The sequence below is a fragment of the Cyrtonyx montezumae genome, unplaced genomic scaffold (assembly GCF_038088225.1).
Source record: "Cyrtonyx montezumae isolate F1298 unplaced genomic scaffold, pur_monq_1.0 scaffold_1, whole genome shotgun sequence".
Classification (NCBI taxonomy): domain Eukaryota; kingdom Metazoa; phylum Chordata; class Aves; order Galliformes; family Odontophoridae; genus Cyrtonyx; species Cyrtonyx montezumae.
Genome location: NW_027071825.1, coordinates 4,024,498 through 4,048,553, shown reverse-complemented (window position 1 = coordinate 4,048,553; position 24,056 = coordinate 4,024,498). Strand labels below are relative to the sequence as shown.

Genomic DNA, 24,056 nt, shown 5'->3' with positions numbered 1-24,056 from the left:
TTTGGAATGAAGACAGATGGGATCAATGCCAGGGGAGGCTCCCACCTAGGATGGACAATGAGGCATGACATGGACAGTGGGGTCCAATCCTACTTGAGCTTTATAAGCATTGCTAAAGCCTTGCTTTGTCCTTCTGTCCTGGTGACACACTAAAGGGGCACAATGTAGAACAAGAAGGTAAAGGTGGGGCACACTTCAGCCAGTTTTAATCCCTTTCTTCCAGCAAAAGCAATTTAGATTTTTAAATAAGCAATTTAGATTTAAAATAAAGACTAAAACTTTAGTTGAGTCCTTGTTGCAAAGGCAGCCAAAGGACAAAGACTTTCTCAGCTATTTGGAGGTACATTAGCAGGTAAGGAATTACATTAACATACTCCTGAAGGTCCCAAAAAGGCAGTTCTCATTTCAGTCCACTACAGAGTTTACCCATGTGCTACGTTTCTTCTTGTTTACTGAAGACAAGCCCCAGGATCATTCTCCACTCTAATTATATTAAAAGAACATGGTAAGAGCTCCTTTTATTTTGATGATTTACAATGCCAGCAATTGAAATGTGCTTTGCAATTAACTTGGGGAATACAAGAGCGACACTTCTCTCCCTGTCTTCTGCGGACAGAAGACAATTCACTGCCTGCTCAATATCTGTAATAGCCCAAGACCAGATTCTCCTGCAATAATTACACTTTCTCTCAAATTTATTGAAATTAAAGCTTCCATTCACCTGCTGGGAACACTTCATTTATGCACAAAGTACCTTAGCTTGCTTGGGCAGAAGAAAAACAGGGAGATATGGGTACTTGTTCAAATACTAAGTCTCCATAGATTAAAAAAAAAAACAACATCTAATGAGATTACAGATTCCTTGTGCATTTCTGTGCCTGCCCAATAGCCCTCAGCAGGGAATTTTGAAAGCAGAGTGCAACCCTGTGGCAAAAGGTACTGGGTAATTTGGGCTAGAGCATGACCAAGTGTCTTTCCAATGGCTTTTTTTTTTAATCTCATCCAACACAAATATTTTCATCTCATGACAGTTTTCTTAATTAGTAACCCTCAGTGTTCCTCCTTTGTGTTGGTGTTATTGTCATATTGCCTGTGCACATCCTCCAGTCCAATGCTGAGACCACAACCAGCTACAATCATTAGTTCACAGATGGGATTGCACAGCAATTGGGACAGGTCAAATTTCAGACTACAGTGACATCTCTCTTGCCTCAAATCACTTTGAAAAAACAGATTCTTGTGCTTCAGTGCCTGTATAAGACCACTCAAAAGCCATTCTGGTCCAGGTGACAACTCCCATCAGCTCTGGACATGAGACTATACATTAGGGGAATGGCAATAGGCAAAAGTTCAACAGATATTGGTGTATCTAAATGGCACATGCTACTGATAGCAGAATTCTGAATTAACCTTCAATTCTCTTTGCTGAGAAACTCTCCCAGACTGATGAAAACCAGAAATAAGATGAGCTTCCTCCTTCTAGCAAACTGAAGGGCATGGGCTGAACAGAAAACACAACTGCCCCAGTAAGGCTTGACTGACAACCATGTTTCAAACAGCTTACTGCATTCCCTTGTCCTAAAATTGGAAATTTCCAAAAGGGGAAAGGCCTCTGGGAATCATCCCAATTCTCTGCAATTTGGTCAGTGCTGTTGTCAATGATTTACCAACATGTTTCAGAGCTCGATGGGCTGCTGGAAGAAGCCTGGAGCACCAGCCCTACAGACTCCTGAAGCCTCAAGAAATTGCTCACGGATAATTTAAAGCAAACATTTACATATGGAAAAACAATGTGGTGGAGCCTGTGCCAGGTTTCTCCCTTGATTCTCGCTATATGCTCGCTGTTTATAACTGCATGTTGGGCCACAGTTGCAGCACACGGGGAGCCAGAAGCAGTGCCTGCACAGAGGTAAGCTTGCTTCCACTCAGCTTTGCATACAGGAATTAGGGGCCAGTCAGTCAGCCCATCAATTCCATCTTGACTTGAGGCACATGCACACTGCACTCTCTGTAAACTGCTACTAGAAAAATAAAAAAATACATAATATATATTTTGACTGTTCTCCAAGCATGAGCTCAGCATCATAATTCCTTCTTATATGAACTGTTTGCACAATGGCTTTTCTTTCAGAGATGACAATTAAGCCTACTTTAAACTTCCTCACTAACGTTACCACCCCGTTTTCGGTCACTTGAATTGAATTCCTTTTTACAGGAAAATTTACAAGGGAATATTTTTCATAACTTTCCTCATTGTAATTATTTTGCATTCGGCAGCAAGGAGTTAACAAGTGCATGCACATAATGCAATTCAAATCCAAGCTGGATTCCTATACCTCTTTTTTTCACTCCAAACAATTATTAACCTATAGGAGTGTCACCTAGGCTTTGAAAGAAGAGAACAAACAAGTTACTTCTTCTAAAGCTACAGTGTTATGATGGCAGAATTGGTTGGTTTTTTCCCCTACAGCTATTAATTTCAGGCTTGTTCTAAAGGCAAATATGATTTAGAAGGATCAAAAAAAGGTATCAGTGATAATTGGAACATGGAGACAAGAAGGAGGAAAGGAAAAAAAATCACGGCAGTGATACACTTAATTATGAAGGCTTATTCTGATAATCCTTTCTGGAAATGAACAAAGGCGAGATTTTTGATGTTTGATGAACTTATCAAATAAAGCAGAACAACGAAGAGGTAAATGTAAAATCCAATCGAAGGTGAGCCAATTAAGCATTTGGTAAAGTGCTGAAGGACACAGCCCAAAAATCCCCCTGACAGAGCCAGAAGGCACCAACAGCAGCATCATCCCCAGCACAGCTCCTTGCTCTCCCAGGGGCACAGCAGGTCTGATCCCTCACATCACCAATCAACCCTAAACCTAACTGAGCTGCCGTGGCTCCGATTTAGTGGGCCCCTGATTAATCTCCAAAGTGCTCCAAGCTCTGCTAATTATCAGTATTTCTCTTTGGACTGCAGTCTCATAAGTGAAACAGACTGCTCATTAGTTAATCACTAACATAATGATAATAATGTTTTGACTCAGAATAACCCCTCAAAATGCTTTGAAGGCTGCAGCAAATGCAGAGTCATATAGATACGCCAGAGATCACTTTTCAAGACAAAGAAACACACTATAAAAATAAAGGTTGCAGGATTAGAGGCAGAAACACAGAGATCACAATGACTGGGCTGGGTGGCAAGACAAATATTTTCCTACTGTTATATAACAGTACTGTGTATGAGCAGAGATTCCAAGCCAAAGACTACTGTGATACATTACTGCTGCCATTTCCCATTTTTATATTCTCCCTTTAATTCAACCCCTCCCCCCCTTTGAGAATACACACTATTCCTTTTAGAAACAGTCAGCCAACAAATCCTCATGGTCAACACAGCTTTGTGGCCCCAGCACCACTGGTGCAGCCATTCCCACTGCCATGCACACAGCATCTGACCCTGAGGTCAAATCTGCTTGCCAAAATACTGACCACAGGTGCAGAACTGTGTTAAAGAGCACTGAAATCAGTAGATTCCAGACCAAGGTGGCAAACACAACTATTCCTGGAGTTAGTAATGTGATCCTCATAAGAAAACCCCAAAGGAGTTTAAGCATGCCTTTTCCAGATGTTCCTTCTATCTTTCAGTTTGTTTGGTCTCACCTGTATGATGTGCATGCATTTAATTGCAATGTACCCATTGGAAAGGGTTGGGGTCTCTCACAAGAAATGCCCATCAGTGCCAGCTTCTCAACTAAGTTCCTACTGAAGAACACACAGATCTTATTCTCTTTTCATAAAGCACAGGTTCAAAGTCCTCAGACCACTGTCTCTCTCCCTCTCCTTAGAAGAAGCAGCAGAGATGTTAGTTCACCAGTTCCTGTCAACTGTCAGCTGAGCCAGTGGTCGGAATGGACCGAATGCTTCCCTTGCCAAGGGAGAAAAGTAAGGCTCCACTGTAATGCATTCATTTATCTTCAGATGTGCCTGTGTTGAGGGTGTACACACATTAATTATATATATGATACATATTCATCATCCTGAAGCATCCTTTAAACTCATACAAACATGATGGAGGTGCTCCTCTCAGAGAGCTTCTTGCTTTGGTGTAAACCAGGAATAAATTTAAGGCAGCAGAGCTGCAAAACACCAAATCAAAGCAAAAGGTAGAAGAATCAGATCAGAATATTTGGCCAAGACTTTTGCCCTTTCCAATTTCAGAATTAATTATGAATCCCTAGATTCTTAAATGCAGATACACTAATGAGAAGAAATTAAAAGCAACCTTCATTCATCAGCTCCTGTTCTCACATTTTGATATCATTCCACCTGTTTTCATAATTCAAGGCTTCATTTTCAAATACCTGACATAATTTTGCTTTCTACTGAGTTCATATCCCTATATTTTTATGCCTGTGCTTACAGTCTGGAAATGATTTGTCTCTCCTCCTCCTCTTCCCCACCCCACTCCGGGTTTAAAAGCAGCTATCCTCATTAATAACTCATCAGAAATGTCTCAGCATCAGTGCTGTAATTAGTGGCTGTTTCCATCTGAGCCATCTGTAGGAAATAAGTTAGGTGTTTCTTTCTTGTGCAGCACCGGCACCGGACACTGCTGCAGCCAGCAATGTTTGGGGGGCAGCGCTGCATAGGGTCCCTCTGGGATGAGCAAAGCTGCAGTGCTGGAGAGAGCTGCACCAGAACTCCCAGCTGTGGGAATGACTTCCAGTGCAAAGAAAGCGGTGAGTGAACTGGGCTCAAGCTTCAGCCTAAGGTTTTGGGTGAGCAGAACAGAAATCCATCTGTGTTATGTTTCAGTTGGAGTTGAAATAGTTAATTTTTCAGTGGGATAAAGAGACATCTTCTGCTCCAACAGCTGTGCTATATGCTCACACCATCCCCATGGTCACCAATGCTCTCCCAGCATTCTGCTTTCAACCCTGGAGAAAGACACAACTTAATCCTGAATCCAACCAGCAGCTGCTGGGCTGAATTCTTTATTCCTAGCCATCCTCAACCATAAGGACTGAGATATAATATGGCTACTCTCTGCAAGTTTGGTTTTTGTCCTGACAGAGCTTGTTGTTACACAAATGGCTCAAATTCCAACCTTGAGCATTTAATGAAAACTACTGAAATTTAGAAACAGAGCGGCTGGAAAAGATCTTTAGGATGATCTAGTCCAACCACTTACCTACTACTGATGTTGCCACTAACAATGTCTCCCAGTGCCACATCCCCACAGCTCTTGAACACCTCCAGGTACAGCAATCCCACCACCTCCCCAGGCAGCCTGTGCCAGATCCCGATCACTCTTTCAGATAAGTTTTTTCTTACCTCCATCCTGACCCTCCCCAGCACAACTTGAGGCCATTCCATCTTGCCCTATTGAATACACACCAGCTCTCAGCTAAAGCAGGTCAACATTGCTCCACCAAGAGCAATGGTTCCCTCCACAACTGCCACATCAAGATTTTCTCCTCAATCCCCAAAACAAAAGCATTTTTAAGCTGCAGTTCCTGCAAACATTCTAGAGCTATAATCATTCCTATAAACTCCTGGTGGAATAGTACAACATTTACCACAGTGTGGCTTTTTGAAGCACTTAAATATAGGTGCCAAACATCTCAATAAATGCAAAAAGTCTTCTTGAATGTGGAAAAACAATTGTCTCTCTGTGTGCACTCCAGGTCGCTGTATTAAACGGCATCTTGTCTGCAATGGCAATACAGACTGCAGGGATGGGTCTGATGAGAACGACTGTGAAGAGGAAGATATTCAAAGCCCCTGCAAAAATCTGTTCCCCATCCCAGGGTCTGAAAAAGCAGCACGAGGGTGAGAAATTAATCAATAGCTGCCACTCCTGCAATTAAAACAGGGCTGTTCCCACATTGCATCTCCTTAAGACCAGTGCTCTACGAACTTACACTGTGCCATGCAAAACCCAAAGCGGGATGCCTGTCCTACACAACCACGGGTAGCAGTGACAAAGGCTGGAGGGTTCAACCCACCTTTTCTTTTCATTTCTCCTCAGGTTTACCTGACCTTTGCTCAGCCACTCTGTACTTCTGAATGTGTTTTTTTCACCAAACGATACACTGGAGAAAGTACTTCTATGCATGAAAAAGTTTTACTTTATTATGTTTCTTTATTAGTTTTTAATGGAATATAAAGGAAAAAAAAAAAACACAAAACAACAACAAGGAAAATCTAGAATGAATTATAAGGCAATTTGTCTGTTGTGGCACTTTTGCCCTAGATCCTGTGCTTTAAGCATGACACTACTGAGTTCCATTTGGAGAACATGAGCTACAATGTGATAGCACAGCCATCTACTGGGTAATTCTCCAACATGTTTGATCCAATACTCTCTGGAGTCAGTGAGAAAAATGCTCTGAGCATGGGTGCATCCATCCAAAAGTTCTTCATGACCTATGCTAATTTGCACTGAGCACTGCATTTAATACTGCTCTGATCTGTTTCCTCTGCAGAACACACTCATACAAAAGCAATAGCACTTACTATCCAGTTCTTACTGATGATTCCCTGTTGTGAGGAGCAAAGCTACTGTCTGGTTTGAATAATGCTTTCATTTTAGGCCATTGAAATCCCACCTTTTACTTAATATCCCCTGTAATTCAGAGGGCAGCACTGGGGAGCAGGAAGAGAGAAGTGTAAGAAAATAAGTGATTAACTTAACAAGGCACTGGGAGACTGTAAGTCCAGGGAGTGTACTATCTCCACTGAAAAAAAAAAAAGATGGGAATTAAAGGAAGGAGATGAAATTAAGGTAGACAACAGTTATAGTGAAGCCAGGAAACACTTTAAGATCCACCAGGCCATGAAAGATTCACTGGGACTGAGGAATCCCAATAGTTGGGACTTATACAACTGTACTCGCAGGGATGGACTGCATAACTTAACTGACATCTATCTCTACTATCTGAATCCAAACAAATGCCTTGGAAATAAAATGGCTGTTTGCTTCCAGTTAGCTTTAGGAAGGAGATGCATAGAGAGAGAGCTGACTCAGTCCTCAGATTACAGTTGCTGCCTAAGTTCCAAGTCAGACCTCAGGATGCATGACATACAGCACTGTAACATCAGGAGGACAGAAATAGTGGCAGTGCCTGCTGGAGAAAGAAAACAGGAGCTGTGGATAACTTTGAATGCTATTTCTTTCAAAGATACAACATCCTAACACAGGAGGAGAAAAGGTACATTTACGATCCCAAATTTCTGGGAGGCCATTGTGAACCTGTCTACAACGGGGAGTGGCGGGCACTGAGGTATGATGCCATGTGTGAACGCCTGTACTACGGGGATGATGAGAAGTATTTCCACAAGCCTTACAACTTCCACATATACCAACTCCTAGTAAGTACTCGGATGGTCAAATTAGGCAACATTTCCAAACTTGCTACAAAGATACTGTGCACAGTGTATCAAGAGACAACCGACTACATGTTGTCTTCCAAATTACATTCCTCCAGCTGCCCCCAAGACAACGAGCGACTGGTGATACAAGAGCAGTTTTATGGCACATTAAGGCACTAAAGTGCTTTATCATTCAGGCATCCCCACTTCTTACTCTACCCTAGTCAAAGCCAAGATAATTTCTCTTTTCCCCCATTCTAAATACTGAATTTTGCTATAAACGACCCGTAGAGCTTGCAGAACTCACTTGCAACTCCAGGGATGAAATTGACCACATGCAAAATGGGAACAATGCTAGCAATTTGATTCTTGGAAGCATTTAAGTCTTAAGAACGGCTAAATGGGACATAAGTCTGAATTGTGATGGCAATATTACTCAGAGAGACCTACCACATTGACACTCCTCCTCCTCCTTCCCCCCCACCCCTTATCTGCAAGTCCTGCACACACAATTTCTTCAGACACTGGAGTCTAGGAAGACACAACCATCAGAGATGTCTTTTTTCAGTGCTGGTAATTTATCTGGATTTTTATAGAGACAGCAAGTGGCACAGCCTGAGCTCAGCAGGGCTGCTGAATTCCACACGCTGGCAAAGAAGAGCTGTCACAGAAAAGGTCACTTCTCTAAAACACGGGCAGAACAATGTTTATTTTCTAATACTGCCCTCATAAGTGGCTGGATTACTGCTGCTGAATCTTTTTCCTAAGTAAATTCATCCTGAAACAGGCTGGAGTGAAAGAAAAATCACTCCACGTAGTCAGAATTCTGTAGAGCTGCAAGGATATGGAAGGAGGGTTTTATAATGCAAAGCATCAAGCTGGCTTGATAGGCACCATCACAAGCTCTACCTGTTATGGCATTGCTTTCAGCGTTTAAATGCAATCCATTCCACTGTCTGGGGATGTATAAAGGAAGATGTGTGGCTTTACGTGCATTTCCCACATACTTCCAAATGAAATGGCATGCAGCTGCATTCTTTATTCTGCACTCATTGATAAGTCAGCATTTACACCATCAGGAGCATCCCTAGATTCAACGGAGGTATGATCAGCTCCTTAAAGAAATAGGGAAAGACCAAAAAGGAAGGGAAATGCCTGATAAATTGTGTGCTCCTTCCACTTTAGGCTCATGCTGATTCTGGATTCTCTTCTGAGTTTTATGACGATTCAAAAGATCTGCTTGATGCCCTCAAAAGCAGCAAATTTAAAGGAGGGGGTTTCACCATTGAGATTGAGCCTGAAAAAGTAGATATCAAACTGAACCTCGGCTTCACTTTATCACGTGGCAAAGGATCCCTGAAGAACTTCACAGAATATACTGCAAAGGTAAAAAAAAACAGGAATGCATATGCTCCGGTCACCTCATCTGGGCATTGCGTGGTCTGATTGTAACTTCTGTTTTTTCTCTTGTTTTTTGTTTTAATTTGTTCACATAACTGCAAGCGTATGATCATTAGTAATCTTGTTTGTTGTTCTTATTTTAGAAAACAGGAAAAAAGAATAAAATTGAATTACCAATACCACAACAAGTCATCTCACCCCACCCATTTCATGGCTACTTTAAGCACACACAGAAAAAGAACCACAAGAGATGACAGTGAGGGAGGAGGAAATAGCAGGATGTTGATCAAAACATCCTTGATGTCCTTGGGGAACGATCTCCACTAGAAAATTTATCCTGTTCTAATTAATACAAGCTGCCTTATGATAGGAAAATACACTGTTTCTGAGGAGAGGTTCAAGCAATATGATGAAAATAAAAGCTTCCAGTAATAAGGCTTATTTCTCACAAGCTTTTCTCATCATGCATTACCTGTGACACTTTCTTCCTCCATCTAATAACACAAATGCTAGTATTTCCCACATATACTATGCCCCATCTCCTCTTCTTTCGTGGCTGCTGATAGCAAACTATAAGGAATGATTATTTTGATAACATCCTGAGTTGAAAAGCCCTTAATCTGCTTGAAATTGGCACCATTAGAGCATTTACTGTGCACTTGTCTAGATTCACTTGCACCTGAAGAGTGATCTGTTATTGGAGGAATCATTTAAGGGGCTGTTCCTGTTGCACTGGCATCTTGTCTGATACAATTGGTCTGGAAGAGGAGCCGTGGATATGTTGTTAGATCCAAGAAATACTCCCCTGCCATTCAGGGTATTCTCCTGTAGCCTCATCAAGATTGTCAAAAAACAAAAAGGAATTTTAAAACAAAAATACAGAAATTGCAGAAATAGAGAATGAAGAAGAATCTTGTGGAGCTGAGTTCTGATCATATTTGCACATCAATAAGCCCCCCCCAGACATCCAAACATTGAAAATAAACAGTCATCACGGATTTCATTTAAACTAGGACTGCTTTCAAGCTTGTAACACGTACTGACAGTCATACTCAGGCTTTTCTCTGCAAACTGGAGAACTAGAAGTGGCTTTCTCTCCCCCAACCTCTCCATGAATACTGATTGTCAGCTCCTCTTCTCTACTTGCAGGATGTTGGATTCATTAGAATTATGACCAAGGTGCAAACAGCCCGTTTCAAGATGAGAAGGAACAACATCATTTTGGATGAAGACACGCTCATCTCCCTTCAGGAGCTTCCAGACACCTACAACTATGGCATGTACGCCAAATTCATCAATGACTATGGCACCCATTTCATCACATCTGGCACTATGGGTGGCAACCTTGAGTACATTCTTGTTGTTAACAAAGAGGAAATGAGACGAGAAGGTAAGACTCGCACAAGTATTCATCTGCTCACAACTTTCTGCACTAAAGCAGGCATCTACCAACTTGGAAACCACAGAATGAGTCCAATCCACCATCTGGTGGCTATTAGGTGGGTGGATGCTCATCAACAACCAGCTTGGATAAGAAGTACGTCTAGCTTGTGATAGGAAATAACATCTACCAAAAATCCAGAAATGCAGTAGGGCTGGGGGTTTGAATACCCATACATTCTTCAAAAGATGCTACTTGACACATAGCAGAGCTTTATTGTCATAAAAATGTGCTTCCTGATCCTATTTCAGAATAATCTGAGTGAAGTTTTTTGTAGTTTAACGATGAGTTTAAGGATTTTTTTTCCTTTTTCTTTTTCCAGTGTTACTTTCTAGACTTCTCTAAGCTTCTCCTATTGCTTGGGGTCTTAGTTCTGGCCACCTTACAAATACTCAAGGTTTGCAAACTCATCTGAAGTAAAGAATGAGAGCCCACTCACAGTTTTGCATCCTAAAAATGAAGGCATCAGTTTTCTGTAAATGGAAATAATCCGTTGCCCGTACCACCTTACTCTTTGTGGGTATCATAACCAAAGACTATAAGAACTCTGTTAGTTCAGTTCTTAACAAATTAGTGCATATGAGGCTGGAGAGCTGTACCTCTAAATCTCAGTTACATGAAATATCCCCTGAAGATACCTAGATAGTAGGAATAGCTGTTACCAGAGAGCCAAACACTGTACCTAGTCAAAAACATAAGATGCAGAGTTACACGGCACTGTAGTACACTAAACACAGTGCCAAGTTTTGCAAAGGTGTCAGTTATGAAATAGATCCAATTTTATCCAGCTATGATCACTCTGCTCTGCTGAGGGTACCTATGCCTGTTAACTCCAGCCTGGATGTTAAAGTCAAACAAAATTACGGCCTTGGACCACAGGCACAAATTGCTGAAATTACATCAGTTTCCACAGTCCTACTCTCCAGTCTGAAATGGTTTGATACCATCAGCACTAGAATAACTATATACTTCACAGCAAGCATTAACCATGCCACTTCCTGCAAGAAATTACCCATTTAGAGATTTTTCACTAAATTTCTCAACTGTTTGGAAACATGATGCCTCTTCAAATCATTCTTTCACTTTGAAGACAGAGTGATGTAGAAGCGAACACCACCTTGGAGAGCAAGCCTTCAGGAAGCAGACTGCCAAGTGCAGAGGAAGAATTAATCAAGCATACGTGGATGGGGGCTATTGTTCTACTCCATCTTATACTCCTCAGATACATAATGAGCACATTTATTGCAACAAGATGCCCTCTTTTGGGGAAGAAGGATGCTGAAGTTCAGCAAAAGACAAAAAATGTTCCCCAGTAGAGATGTAATTTTCATTCTAATGTGGCACATTTATGTAATTTTCATGTAACTCAGATTCTGCCAGAAAGACCACATTTATCAAGTCAACAGTGCTCTGTGTCACGTGCTGCAGACCCAGAAGGACCACCTGCAGTGACAGATAAGCCACTACGCAAAGCCATGTGAAAAAACTGCCTTTCTTTTGGCAATCACCACCAAGCTTGCTTGAAGGCTGTATTTGCAAGAGGATTAGTCTCCTCCCCTGAGGGATGGTCATGATCAGGGTATAAGCTCTCTCATCTTTAAAGCCTGGTCTTCCAAAAATGAGTTTGAAGCTGAATTCCTGCAGGGCTGTACAGCACAACTCCTGCTTTAGATCCACCCATGCATCCTGAGAATCCAACTAGCCAAGTAAGCCATGCATTAAATACTTTGGAAGAGGAAATGCTCCTTTTGTTTCCATAGGCTGGTGACTAAGTCAGCCATGTTCAGGAAACTGATTCAGGCTGAGCACTGCCTAAATTAGAGATACCTGGTAGTCACTGAGCCAACTAGACATAGGCGTGAGCTAGGCTCCATGTACCTAGGAAACCTGAATTTTGATAAAGAAGTCACCTTCTGAATTTAGACACACATGAACAGTCCACAACCAACTTGTGCAGAGCTTTGGAGTGCAGTTTTGCATCCAGACCCATCAGCCCATTTCAGGCTGCAAGGGTTTCCTTCTTTGAATGTGGACAAGAGTGAAATAAACAAGTGGATATATCAGAATGAGGTCCCTTGTTGCTCTGCCATCAATATTTTTCATTACTTTTTTAAAAATAGATTGTTATGACTCTATTATTTAGCTGAAAGAAGAGTAATGTGTTCCCACATTACAAGAACATTTATGGGAGAAACATTACACACAGAGTAAATTAGAAAGAGTCTTCATATATTCTGATTAATTCAAAACACAGCAGTAAATCTTGAGCACATTCAACTATTGCAAATTACATAACATAAAAAAAACTATTAGGGCTCCTCCCTCATGTGCCAATATTTCCTACGGCCACTCTTTTGCAACCATAACCATTTTGCATTTATCAAGACATGATCTTGGCTGCAACCGATAGCAAATTGTATTGACAGACCCTTGCAGAACATAATTACTCAACAGGAACCATAGCAAATCAATTAACCAGGGCATTCCTCGAGTTTAATTTTACAGCCCTCCAACACTAAGATGAGCAGTCACTCACAGTGCTTTGCGTGAGTGAACTTCACCCACTGCATTTACAACTGTTGAACACTTTACTACAAGTAACTGAGTGCTATCCATTTGATCTCCCTCAAGGGCTCCATTTCATGAGGAGATTCAATTCCCTGTGAGCTCTTCAAGCGTGCTTCACTTCCTGACACTTTAGACACAGGATGTGAAGTCCAATTCCTAGGGGACAAAGCCACTGAGCAGCCCCACTCCCTGCAGAACTCCAGCCCACCTCCCCAGAAAGGCACACAGGACTGAACAAGAACAGAGCAATTTATTACTCACGTTTTAAAGACAAGCAAGACAACATGCTGCTCCCTGGTACAAGGCAAGCTCACTGCTCTGGGTCAGGCTCAGCTAGAGCCTCAATCATTAAACCACTAAGCCACAGTGCACAAATCCTGCCAAGAAGAGCAGGATGCCTGACAAAAAGAGCATCACAAAAATTGCCTACTACTTACAATACCCATATTAATTAAAAGCAAAGGATTTCTTAACTATTCTAAAGGACAGCCTTACATTTGCAAGACACTGAAGCATACACATAAAACCATACCATATGAAATACGCACATTGCTTACCTTAGTGAAACCACCTCATTAGTTTGCTTCTCCCCTCTGCAGTCACTTCATAGGTCTCCAGCTACATATTTGGATGATATATGTGGCAGCACTAGCAGCAGCACACCATAAGGCCTTCATAGATTTCAACAGACAGAGCTTTAGCAAGTGGCTGCTGAAGGCACTGCCCATACATTGGTCAGACCCTCAGTTTGGGAAAATTAGCAATGATCTATTGATTTCACCTGCTGTTCCCAGCTTTACTCTATTTATGAATTAGCCTATGGAGAAAGAAAAAAAAAAACAATTGAACAAACAAATCACAGACAAAAGCCACAATACTTTTTCCATTTTAAATAATTAGGCTAATTTTCCATTTAAAAAAATTAGGCATTAAGGTATTTTGTTTCTTTTAATAAGAAAGAAACCACTTAATGGTAAGGAAGTTTCCCTATCCATCTATTATGGTCCAATGTATGCCAATAAATGTTTGGCTTTGCCCCTGTGAGGCCAAAGGCTGTTCTCTGCCTGAAATAAGTCTGTGAGTAATGGGCTGTGCAATTAGCTGACTATTTTCTTCATTGATACAAAATATGTAAGTGTGAAAATGAAAAACTTCCACTCAGTACTAATCATTGCATTCCCTTTTTGTATTGTTGCTTCACAGACATCAGCTACGAGGAAGTAACCACCTGTTTTGGCCTCTCACTGGGCACTTCAGTTTCACTGCCTGTGCTGAATTGGGAAGCATCTGTCTCACTCTCTGACTGTGCAGAGAAACAGCTTCTGAATTCTGGTATGGTGATGGGATAGTTGTCTGCTAAGATACAGCTCGTGGTTCTGTTCCATTATCACTGGGCCTGCAGGTTAAGGTAGGGTTATACAAGGCATAGAGGGTGTTAAGGTGCCATCCCCAGACACGGCTCAGACCCAAGGTTGGACAAAAGCCTGTTTGGGTCCCCCACTCCAGAAGTGGGTGCCTCATGAAAGAAATTGCAGTAGCAGTATCTGAACAGAAATCTGGACTTGAAAAAGAAAAAAGTGAAGTGAATGGATGACTGGGGAGCTCCAGTCCCTTCAGTCATGCTAGGGTGGCCAGGGGTGAACCAGGGAGACATAAAAGTCAGATCCAAGCCCCTCTGCCCCCTTCCCTTCCCAAGCTTTCCCTTGCAAGTGCCCTGTGACTCCGGTCCCTCTGTAGATGTCCCATGTGTCACCAGTCCGGACCAAACATGCAGGAGAACTGATTGTGACCCATGGGGCAAACACCAGTCCGGAGAGGGCAACAATGGCGTCTATTAAAAAAGTCAACACTGATCATAACAAGCAGAAAATACCAATGATAGACAAGGAGATCTCCTGCATCCGTGCTAAGCAGACATAAAGGCTGGAGATGTGCAGCCTCTTGAGGTCTTACCAGCTTGGAGCATTTGTCAGTGCTTGTGATCAACCACCTTTTAACAATGCAGGGGGTTCACCCTGCCAGTGGAGAAGGAAACGCAGCATCCTTTAATTTCAGGAGTGCAGCACTGACACCACTCACTGAGAGTCCCTCTCATGATTGAACTCACCTCAGTGCATCAGTTTCTGGTGTGGATGTGGTAACTAAATATATGTGTTACTCAACTTCTTAGACGCTGAGAGCAACAGTCGAGTCGTGGAAGATATCATTGTCCGGATTAAAGGTGGAGATACCTCTTACAGTGCAAGACCCTTAAGCAGTTGGGATAGCAACATGTATCGGCTCTGGGGAAGGTCATTAAAATATAATCCAGCTATTATTGATTTTGAGGTAAGGCTTTCTGCAGTTGAAGAAACTCTGCCACTATAACGAATGAAAGTGTAGCCGAGCAGATCATTTTGTATTTTTATTGTGATCCCATCACAGAACAAGATTAAATGTAATGGGCCACTGATCTAGTAACCTCTTATTCATTTCACAATGGGGAGTACATCTCCCACTGGCAGCATCAGCAGGGAAGCAGACAAGGAGCTTAATGCTGGATTAGCACCGAGTTAAGTTTGTGATGTGTCCCCAAACAGCTTCCCAATGAGCGGCTCTCCACGGTTGCATCCATCCCTATTATTCTCCCCAATGCTTCTGGCCTCCTCTATAAGCAGGAAATTAATTGGGGAAGCAGCTATCCCTCTGGTGAACACTGCATTCTGCCTTTTTCAGAGCCACAGTGGTTCTACCTAACCTCTGCACATGGCAGTGGGTACTGTTATGAGCGCTTCCAGAAGTTAGAGCAGGAAAACCACTTTCTCAGGGGGGTCCTATCTCTCCCCATGCTCTGCAAATAGAGTTCATGGCCATAAAAATCAGCCAAGTTCTCCTCCCATTTTATTGGATGCCCTGTAAAATGGAAAGATCGCCAAAGCATCCTACAGAGCTTCATGGTGCGAAGGACAGACCTCAGTCACAGTTTGGACACACTGCCATAGCCATCCTTGCTGTCATTAGAAGGAAGGACAGCAGGAGGGCCAAACAGTAAAGGAGAGATAGGTATGTGGAACTGGGAATTATCTGCTTTATTGTCAGGGAAATGGGAATCTCCAAATCCTTCTGGGCAGCAGCACCCCAGTAGCTGAAAGACTGTGTAAAAAAACAAGTGCTTTCAGTCACTGCTGTAGGTTATTCACCTTTCTTCACCAATTTCCATCATTTCTGGGCACAACTTATTGTAATTTTCCAGTAAAACATATGCTGACCTCTCTGCTGGCTGGTTTCAGAGCTCAGCCGTTGTTGTGCAACCAGTGGTGGTTCATGCTGCCGATAAGAGCTTACGTCCTCTACAACAGCTCTTATCAGTAGCTTGTGCTCATTTGTTAAACAAGTTTGTACAAATTTGTCTAAGAGCTCTTCCCAAAGCCTTTCTGATCCTCCTCACCCCATGTGCCTTGCGCAATGAGATGATGCCCAGGACTTTTCCTGGACTGGTGCCCACCAATTCTTAGCCAGATGCACGCTGAGCATATCGATACCTGTCCTCGCATCAGCCTTGAGCTTGCTGCTTTAAAGGTCCCTTTTGTTACTGCAGAAACTGGAAAGGCTGAGATTTTTCATGGAACCGTTTTCTAAACACAGCTGAATACCTTATACACCCCAAAGAGCCACTTAGGGCATTTCAAAAGGCGGAGTTCTGCCACCAGTGTCTGAGCCTGCTGCCCTTCGGCTAATGCCGTCGCTTCTGTTGAGTAGGTTTAAAGCAGAAGGTGGAGTTACAATTACAGTTGTCCACGTCTGGATGAATGATATACAAGAGCTGCATTTTGCTACTGGAAATACAAAGGACTGCTATATTTTTAAAGCTGTCGATGGCTTGACATTGTTTCATAGTGTCAAAGAGCAAGATGTAGGCAGATGGAATTCTCCATGCTGTTCATTTACTGGATCACTCATGACCTAGCCACCATTTGTGACAGGTCTGTATTTAGTTTTGATGATACCCACTGTCTGAAGCTCTCACCTAAATGTTTTGGTTCAAAAAAGCAAAAGGCATACAAGAATCTGACACTGTGGCAGCAGTAAGGAATCAATCAAACAACAGGCTTACTGGGGTGTTCTGATTTATCATTTGGAGCCACATTGAAAAACCAAAGCATGTCTAGAGAAGCCATTCCCACACAGACCTCTAAGATGGGAAGAGTTTTGGACCAGTGCTTTCTCAGTGGGGCCTATCAGTAGTGGTAACATTTGCATCACGTCTGTGCAGCTGTCAAGGAAGACAAATGAGGTTTTTCTCAGCCTTGCCTTTACCCAGCAATCCCCCTGCTCTCTGCAGCACCTGAGTCCGCGCCCAGCTGAAATCCCCAACCTCCATTCTTTATCTCCACCCCATGCAGCTGCAACCCATCCATGAAATCCTCCGCAGAAGTGACGCTGGCAACATGGAAACCAAACGGCAGCACCTGGAGCGAGCTTTGGACGAGTACCTGCTGGAGTTCAACGCCTGCCGCTGTGGGCCGTGCCAGAACAATGGCGAGCCTGTCCTGGTGGGAGAGCAGTGCTCATGCCAGTGTCGGTCTGGATACAGTGGCCCTGCTTGTGAGCAGACTGAACGCCAAGGTGAGGTCCCAGCGTGTGCCCATAGAGGGGACAAAGCTGTCCATGCATGTGGTTAACCACCACAGGGTCACAGAATGTTCTGAGTTGAGGAGAATATGCTGCAAAGACCATCGAGCCCAACTCCTAGCTCCATGTGGGACAATTTGAACCCTACGGCTGAGGGCAGTGTTCGGGTGCTCCCTGAGCTCCAGCAGCTTGGAGGCATGCCCACAGCCCTCTGGGGCAGTGCCTTTCTGTCTCCCCAACCCAATCCTCCCTCGACACAGCTCCATGTTGTTCTCTTGGGTCCTCTTCTTGTCCCCAGAGAGCAGAGCTCAGCACTGCACCTCCATTCCCAGTGAGGAACCACCATGAGGAGCAGTAAAAAAGCAGTTTTCTTCTTTTTTTTTGTTTTAAAAGAAAACCAACAGCTTCAGATTGGGCTGTCTCCAAATCCAAGGAATCCACTGAGCTCCTGCAAACTGCTCTGAGCATCACAGCATCAGTAAGGGCTGGAAAAGCCCTCTCAGATTCCCAAGCCCAATCCAAGCCCATCACACCACTGAACACGTCCCTCAGCGTCACATCCCAAGGGCTCTTGGACACCTGCAGAGACGGTGACCCATTTTTAGCACTAGAAGGGATGACAGGGGACAGGACAGGACTTTCAGCTCACAGAAACAAAACAGATTTTTAGTTTCAAGACTCATTTAAGCGCAAACATGCTCGTTATGTTTTCTAATGAGCAGTGTTTCAGAAGTTGGGAAGCCCAGCTTCTTGTCCAGCTCTAAATAAGAGCACACAGATCCATTTTTACTGTTCAGATTAATGAAGTGCCTAAGCTAGGGATGAAGGCCTGTTGAGTAAATAAAACACGGCAGTAAATGACAGCCATCAAGCACTGCCATCATTCAGAAGCACCGCTATAATCTATAGTATCGAACACGCCTGACACCTCAGTCTGTACTGTAATGAAAAAAGCCTCACACTGACCCCTCTGCACAGGGACAGGTGGGCTTTTTTGGAACAGCTCCACAGCACTGAACATAGGGGACACGTGTCCCTCTGCCTTGCTTGGAGCTGGGCACAGGATTAGCAACCCGTTGGGAAAGGGAAGTCAAACTGCAGCTCTTCAGGTGAGAAAAACACCGTAATTCGTGTCCTGTGCTTTCCCAGGCACAGAGGCAGACGGGCGCTGGAGCTGCTGGTCACCCTGGACCCCGTGCCAGTCGGGCTCACGGCACCGCAGCCGGCAGTGCAGCAACCCGGCCCCGCAGCACGGTGGGGCACCCTGCGTGGGGAGAGGTGTGCAGAGCTCATCCTGCTGAAGCCAGCACCGTTCTGTAGGCACGAGCTCAAGGTGGTTCTGGGCTCTATGAACCGCAGCTATGAAATGCATGCGCTGGAAATGTTTGCTTGAGGAAAGGTTTCCGTTTGCTTTTGGGAAACAAATTAAAAGCTCGCGACCCTTGCGTTCTTACGCTGTTGGTATTGATGTATGTACCATGAAACTTTTGTAAGTTGGCAGCGTCAGATTCTTGCGTCTAGCATATTGGACAGGGCTGTGTCTTCAGCAAAACCATATGCTGGGCTGCGTGGAGGAAGCTTAAGCCCAAGGACATTCAAGGAGATGTTGTGAAATATGAACTCAAAATGATGAAGGTTCTTACATCAATGAATAAAGTAACAGAGGCCGGAAGGAAACCATTCTTTAAGGGATGCTCACACAGGGGCAGACTGCTTCTCTTGGGCCAGTGATGGGCTGATTGGCACATAGGCATTTTATCTCCCAGGCACCCAGAGCCAGGGAAGTTGCTCCTGAGCTGCTTGATTTAAAGGTCTTTTCTGAATGTAAGGCATAAATCTCAGCACAGGAATACACACGGTATCAAACTGCATCCAGAGCCCACAGCTCAGCCCTCTTAATGAACTGCCACAAAACCCAGGGAGGACAGAAGGCAAGTGGCACTTCATTTCACTGCGCTTAGCATTGCAGGGAGGGAAAGGAGGGGGGAAAAAAGCCCCGAGAAGGAATCAGGCATTATGAACAGCAACAAAACCTCAAAGCACAAAGGAGCACTTCTACATACATTTGAATGGAAAGCGGGAGTAGAAAGGAACTGTGGTTTAATGAAAGAAATTGCTCAGCTCTAGCTCTGATGCTTGGAAATGCTTGTTTTTCAACAGTGTGTCAGTGGTGATTTAGAGGCTGACACGCAGCTGATGTAAATCAGTGTAGCTCCTTCACTGTGGCTGATTTATGCTACCTGAAGACCCGGCCCCATATTTTCTTTTGTGTGTGCATTTGCCAAAAGACGATTCTTTTTTTTTTTTTAAAGCACTTCTGTTTTGCTTGGAAGTGAAACTGCAAGCTCTTCTTTTTGTAGCGGGGATAAGAAAATAACAAACCGTGTTGTCTCAAACACCGAGATTTGATTTTTCAGTGAAAAATTACTATGACATGTTTCTAGGACACAGGCAAATGTGTGACAAAACTGTGGCCTTTTTGCCAAGCCTGCTTCCCCAGGTGAAGTCTGCACTCATCCGGAGATAGATTTGCTCCCCAGAGCTTAGATCTGATGTCTTCTACGCTGAGAAAATGCAGAAGCATGAAGCAGCTGTTGACATAGGTGTGATTTAGGCAGCCTGGCGGAATGTGAGCAAAGCAGCAGTTTTTCCACTATGATTTTATCAATAGTCCTTTGTGTGGGGCTGGGACATTATGAGGGACATGGTCAGTGGGCACAGCGACGATGGGTGGACGGTCGGATTTGACGACTTGGGCTTGATAAAGAAATTCTTTACTGTGAGGATGGCAAGACACTAGCACAGGTTGCCCAGAGGGGTTGTGGATCTTTCCTCCCTGGAAGCATTCAAGGCCAGGCTGGATGGGGCTGTGAGCAACCTGGTCTAGAGGGAGGCGTCCCTGGGGGGGTTGGAACTAGATGATCTTAAAGGTCCCTTTCAACCCAAACCATTCTATGATTCTATGACCTTAGAGGTCGCTTCCAACCTTAATGATTCTACATCTCTATGATTACGTAGAAATCACAACTATTTTGGCTCATGGGTGGTTCTCACCTGTGCACAGACTTGCTTGGGACAAAGCCCAAGAGCAAATGAGAGTGAAGCCACCACAGAGGGTTTCTGTGGCCAGGGGGAAGAAATTAATGAAGGGAAAGACTTGCTGCCTAGGAGGCTGGAGAGTAGAGGCCCGTGGGAAGATGACCTGCAACCTCACCTATGGAGGCATTTCTACAAGGCTGGAGAATCACCAAAACCAGAGAAACCCAAGTGATTAAAGAACTGAATGTAAACCACCACCGAGAAGGGTTGGGCAGCAGCCCCTTTCCTCTGCTCACCCAGGACTCAGGCATCTTTCTCCCCAGAGCTCAGAGCAGGGAACTGCAGTCCAGGGAAAGGGAGAAGCTGCCCACAAGGTCTGTTTAAAATAAAATAGAAAAAATAAAATAAAAAGATTACAAGCAATTACACATTTACAATGCCAGTCAAAGAAGTTAATAATTCTCCTGCTGAAGTGGCCAGCGTGAGAGCTGTGCTAGATGAGATAAGCAGCAAAAACATACATTTTTTACTTAAACTAAAAGCTTAGAGGGTACAATAAAACACCGTGGTTCCACCCTGGCTTTAATGAATGGACTTTCCCCTCTTGCACATTGACATACATTTGATATAGTTATTTATCCTATATACTTCTTGCGGCATACTTCCCAGGAGACCTTGTTTATCTCTCTCATAAGTACATGATGGATGTACGGTGCTTTGGATAAATGGTATCACAATCAGATATTTTTATGGATATAGGCAAACCGGGTTATTAACAAAGGAAGGGCAGAGAGGAACCAGTACACAAAAGAAAATAGCAAATGATTGATGACAACACACCTGAGGTTGCAAGGTGCAGGCTCCAGATAACCAGTTAACAGGAGAGGAAATAAGGGCAGTGCCTGAGACAGAGCTGTTTCCCACCTTGGGGTCAATGTCATGCTGGCTCCCCCAGTGCACGCATCCCTCCCAGCCCTCCATTTCACAGCAGCTGAGGACTGCCCACTGGGAGCAGCTCTGAAATTGTCACCTTCCTCTCCATATAGTGTTAACACAGTGCTAACAGGAAGAAACAAAACATCGAATCTACCCCAAACTGCAAAAGACAAGAGAAATGACAAGACAGGAGATGAAAACAAAAGAAATGCCAGATCCTGGGGAGTTTGGAAGAGGCTGACATTTGTTGTGCTGCTGTATTGTGCCCAACACAGTGAGAGTCTGAGTGTTAATAATGGTAGCACGTAATAATTGCTGTGTTGTTGATCTACTCAACCAGGGGGCGTTAAAACAGGATACAAAAGGAAATATGCAGGCATCATTTGACCTGAAAACTGACATTTTGCTTTGGGCTCTATTTTGAGTACTGCAAAAGAATCCACTGTTGGCAATCTAGGGACAGTTATCACCTCTACATGGACTACTGGGTCGCTTTCGATGCAATCTCTCTGTCTGTGTCCATTACTTTCTCTGTAAAGCAGATCTCTTCTATGCCCTCAGGGGCCTGGGTGGGGACAGGAGTGCTGCCAAGTCGCCCAGCTCTCTCATCACGTCAATGCAAGTGCTCATGGATCAGCCACCCCTGTGATAGCCTAGACCACATTCCAGCTTCACAAGCAAACAAATCCCAACTGGAAATCAGCCAGACCCATTTTTGGTGTTAAGTACAGTAAGAATCAGGCTGGTTTTGTGCAGGGTAAGTTGGGCACAGAATCACACAGTCACAAAATTTTAGGTTGAAAAAGGCCTTCATGATCATTGAGTCCAACCATCAGTCTGATACCAAGACCCATCACAAAACCACTTCCCTTAGTGCCATAGCCATGCATGTCTTGAATACCTCATGGGATGAGGACCCCACTACTTCCCTGGGCGGCCCATTCCAATGCTTTAACACTTGCTCTGTGAGGAAATTCTTCCTCATATCATGACATCACAATTTCAGCTTACCAAAAATACTGCTTCTGGAGTTTCCTAAGCCATATGGACTGGATCCATCACACACTGCAGCAGCAACATCTTCAGGAAGACATAGGTGACAAAACCAGCGATACAGAATGATCACAGATTTAAAGAAACATAGAATGGTTTGGGTTGGAGGGGACCTATAAGATCACCTAGCTCCAACCTAAAGAAACCCATATTAAGATTACACATCTGATTGAGGGTAGGAATATAGTATGAGATGCAATAAGATGCAATAAAGCCCATTGATACAGGAGCCTTAGCCAGGGAAATGGGCTTAACCAGTGGAGAACGTGCATGCATTGTGTCTGCAGCCTCCTTGTTTTCATACCTGGGTTGTTAATGTCAACTTGCAAGTAAAGTGGAAGTGAGAAACCCCAGTAAAAGATAGTACCAAAATTTAATGCATATCAAAATGAAACAATAAAACCTTCAGCACAAAATTTTTTATTACCCTCCAGGTCATCGTAAATTGTTAGCTAGTTAAATCAAAGCACAAAATCACAAGGACAGAATAAAGTTATGTCCTTTATGGGAGGCTTCTAGAGCCTATAGGCTCAATATGCAACCACTATTGAAATGATACACCAGGTACGCCATCCTGCTTGTCTTGAAGACTGCCAAACCTTTCTTCCTCCAAAAACCCCAACCCAAATCCAAATATACAAACTCAGGCATTACCACTTAAAAATATCTGATCTTTCCTGATAGGGGACAGGCTTTGGGTTGCTGTATTGGGCTCCACTTGCAGCAGCAGTGGATAGATGCACCGTGACCACATGTCAGAGTGCTCAATCCTCTGTGAGGATCAGGAAGGCGGGTCACATTTACAAAAGCCACTCTACTTATCTGAGAAGGTTCCTCAATCAGATAAGATCAAGCAGCAGCACTGCAGTGCATACTCTCACAGGTAGGTACCCATGAACCAATGCAAGCTGGTGACTGGGCTTCTCTGTTGCACAGCTTCCACAGTGCCCCTTTAAGAAACCACGAAGAAAAATGCAGATAGTATCAGCAGTGACCTCTTTGACCATGCCCCTGAGTGAGCCACTTGGCAAATTCCTACCACACAAAAGGCATAAGAGTTCCACGGTGGAAGATGGAAATGTTGTGGGTTGGCAGCTCAATTACATATGTAGCCCATTATGAGTAAAGAGCAAGCTGCTTTTACACATGCACATACGCAATGTGCTCTTCCTTTCTTAAAGCTGTCACACAAACCTTGTTGATAAGTGTGGAGGCGGCATGAGGGCTAAAACTAAATGCATGTTCCATTGTTCAGATGTCAGAGAGCCTGAGATGTTCTTACAAGAATTGCATTTAGACAACATCAGTCTGAAAGAAGAGAAACCAGTGATATCAACCCATCATCACCAGAATCCTTAAAAGCCTTCCTAAGAGCGTTTGACCTTGATGATGTTACAAGACTCACAACACTCACAAATAACTTTGCACTGGTTGCACCATTTTCCCAAAGCAAAGCTTTCTAGTTATTTTCTAGCGTGCCCCACCAAATGTCTGTGTAAAAATCAATACCAAAAAGCTGCAGGAGGAAAGTCCCTGGATTGTTCACTTTCAGTTGAGTCACAGAGCAGTGCACAGAGACACAAGTGCCTCTTTCATAGGACCTGGATTGTGACACGTGGCTTTAGGGATGGTA

The 24,056-nt window shown here is 43.6% G+C and overlaps 1 protein-coding gene across 2 annotated transcripts; it reads left to right on the top strand.

Moving 5' to 3' along the window:
- Positions 1-1,703: 1,703 nt before the first annotated feature.
- C8A (complement C8 alpha chain) lies at positions 1,704-18,785 on the top strand. 2 transcript variants are annotated; one of them, XM_065738343.1, is made up of 11 exons: positions 1,704-1,909; positions 3,846-3,942; positions 4,595-4,739; positions 5,688-5,832; positions 7,185-7,374; positions 8,560-8,760; positions 9,925-10,165; positions 13,988-14,116; positions 14,955-15,112; positions 17,167-17,389; positions 18,545-18,785. In XM_065738343.1, exons 1-11 carry the CDS (start codon positions 1,791-1,793, stop codon positions 18,694-18,696), a joined length of 1,800 nt encoding a protein of 599 aa, XP_065594415.1. In that variant the 5' UTR covers positions 1,704-1,790; the 3' UTR covers positions 18,697-18,785. The 2 variants fall into 2 exon arrangements, with proteins under 2 accessions (XP_065594415.1, XP_065594423.1); XM_065738351.1 differs by lacking the exon at positions 3,846-3,942 and having other exon boundaries at positions 1,758-1,909.
- The last annotated feature ends 5,271 nt before the right edge of the window (positions 18,786-24,056 follow it).

Coding starts and splice junctions, on each gene's coding strand:
- C8A (XM_065738343.1), top strand. CDS start 1,791: ATGTGGTGGAGCCTGTGCCAGGTTTCTCCCTTGATTCTCGCTATATGC. Junction 4,740..5,687: donor CTTCCAGTGCAAAGAAAGCG/GTGAGTGAACTG, acceptor TGTGCACTCCAG/GTCGCTGTATTAAACGGCAT. Junction 14,117..14,954: donor GAAACAGCTTCTGAATTCTG/GTATGGTGATGG, acceptor TCAACTTCTTAG/ACGCTGAGAGCAACAGTCGA.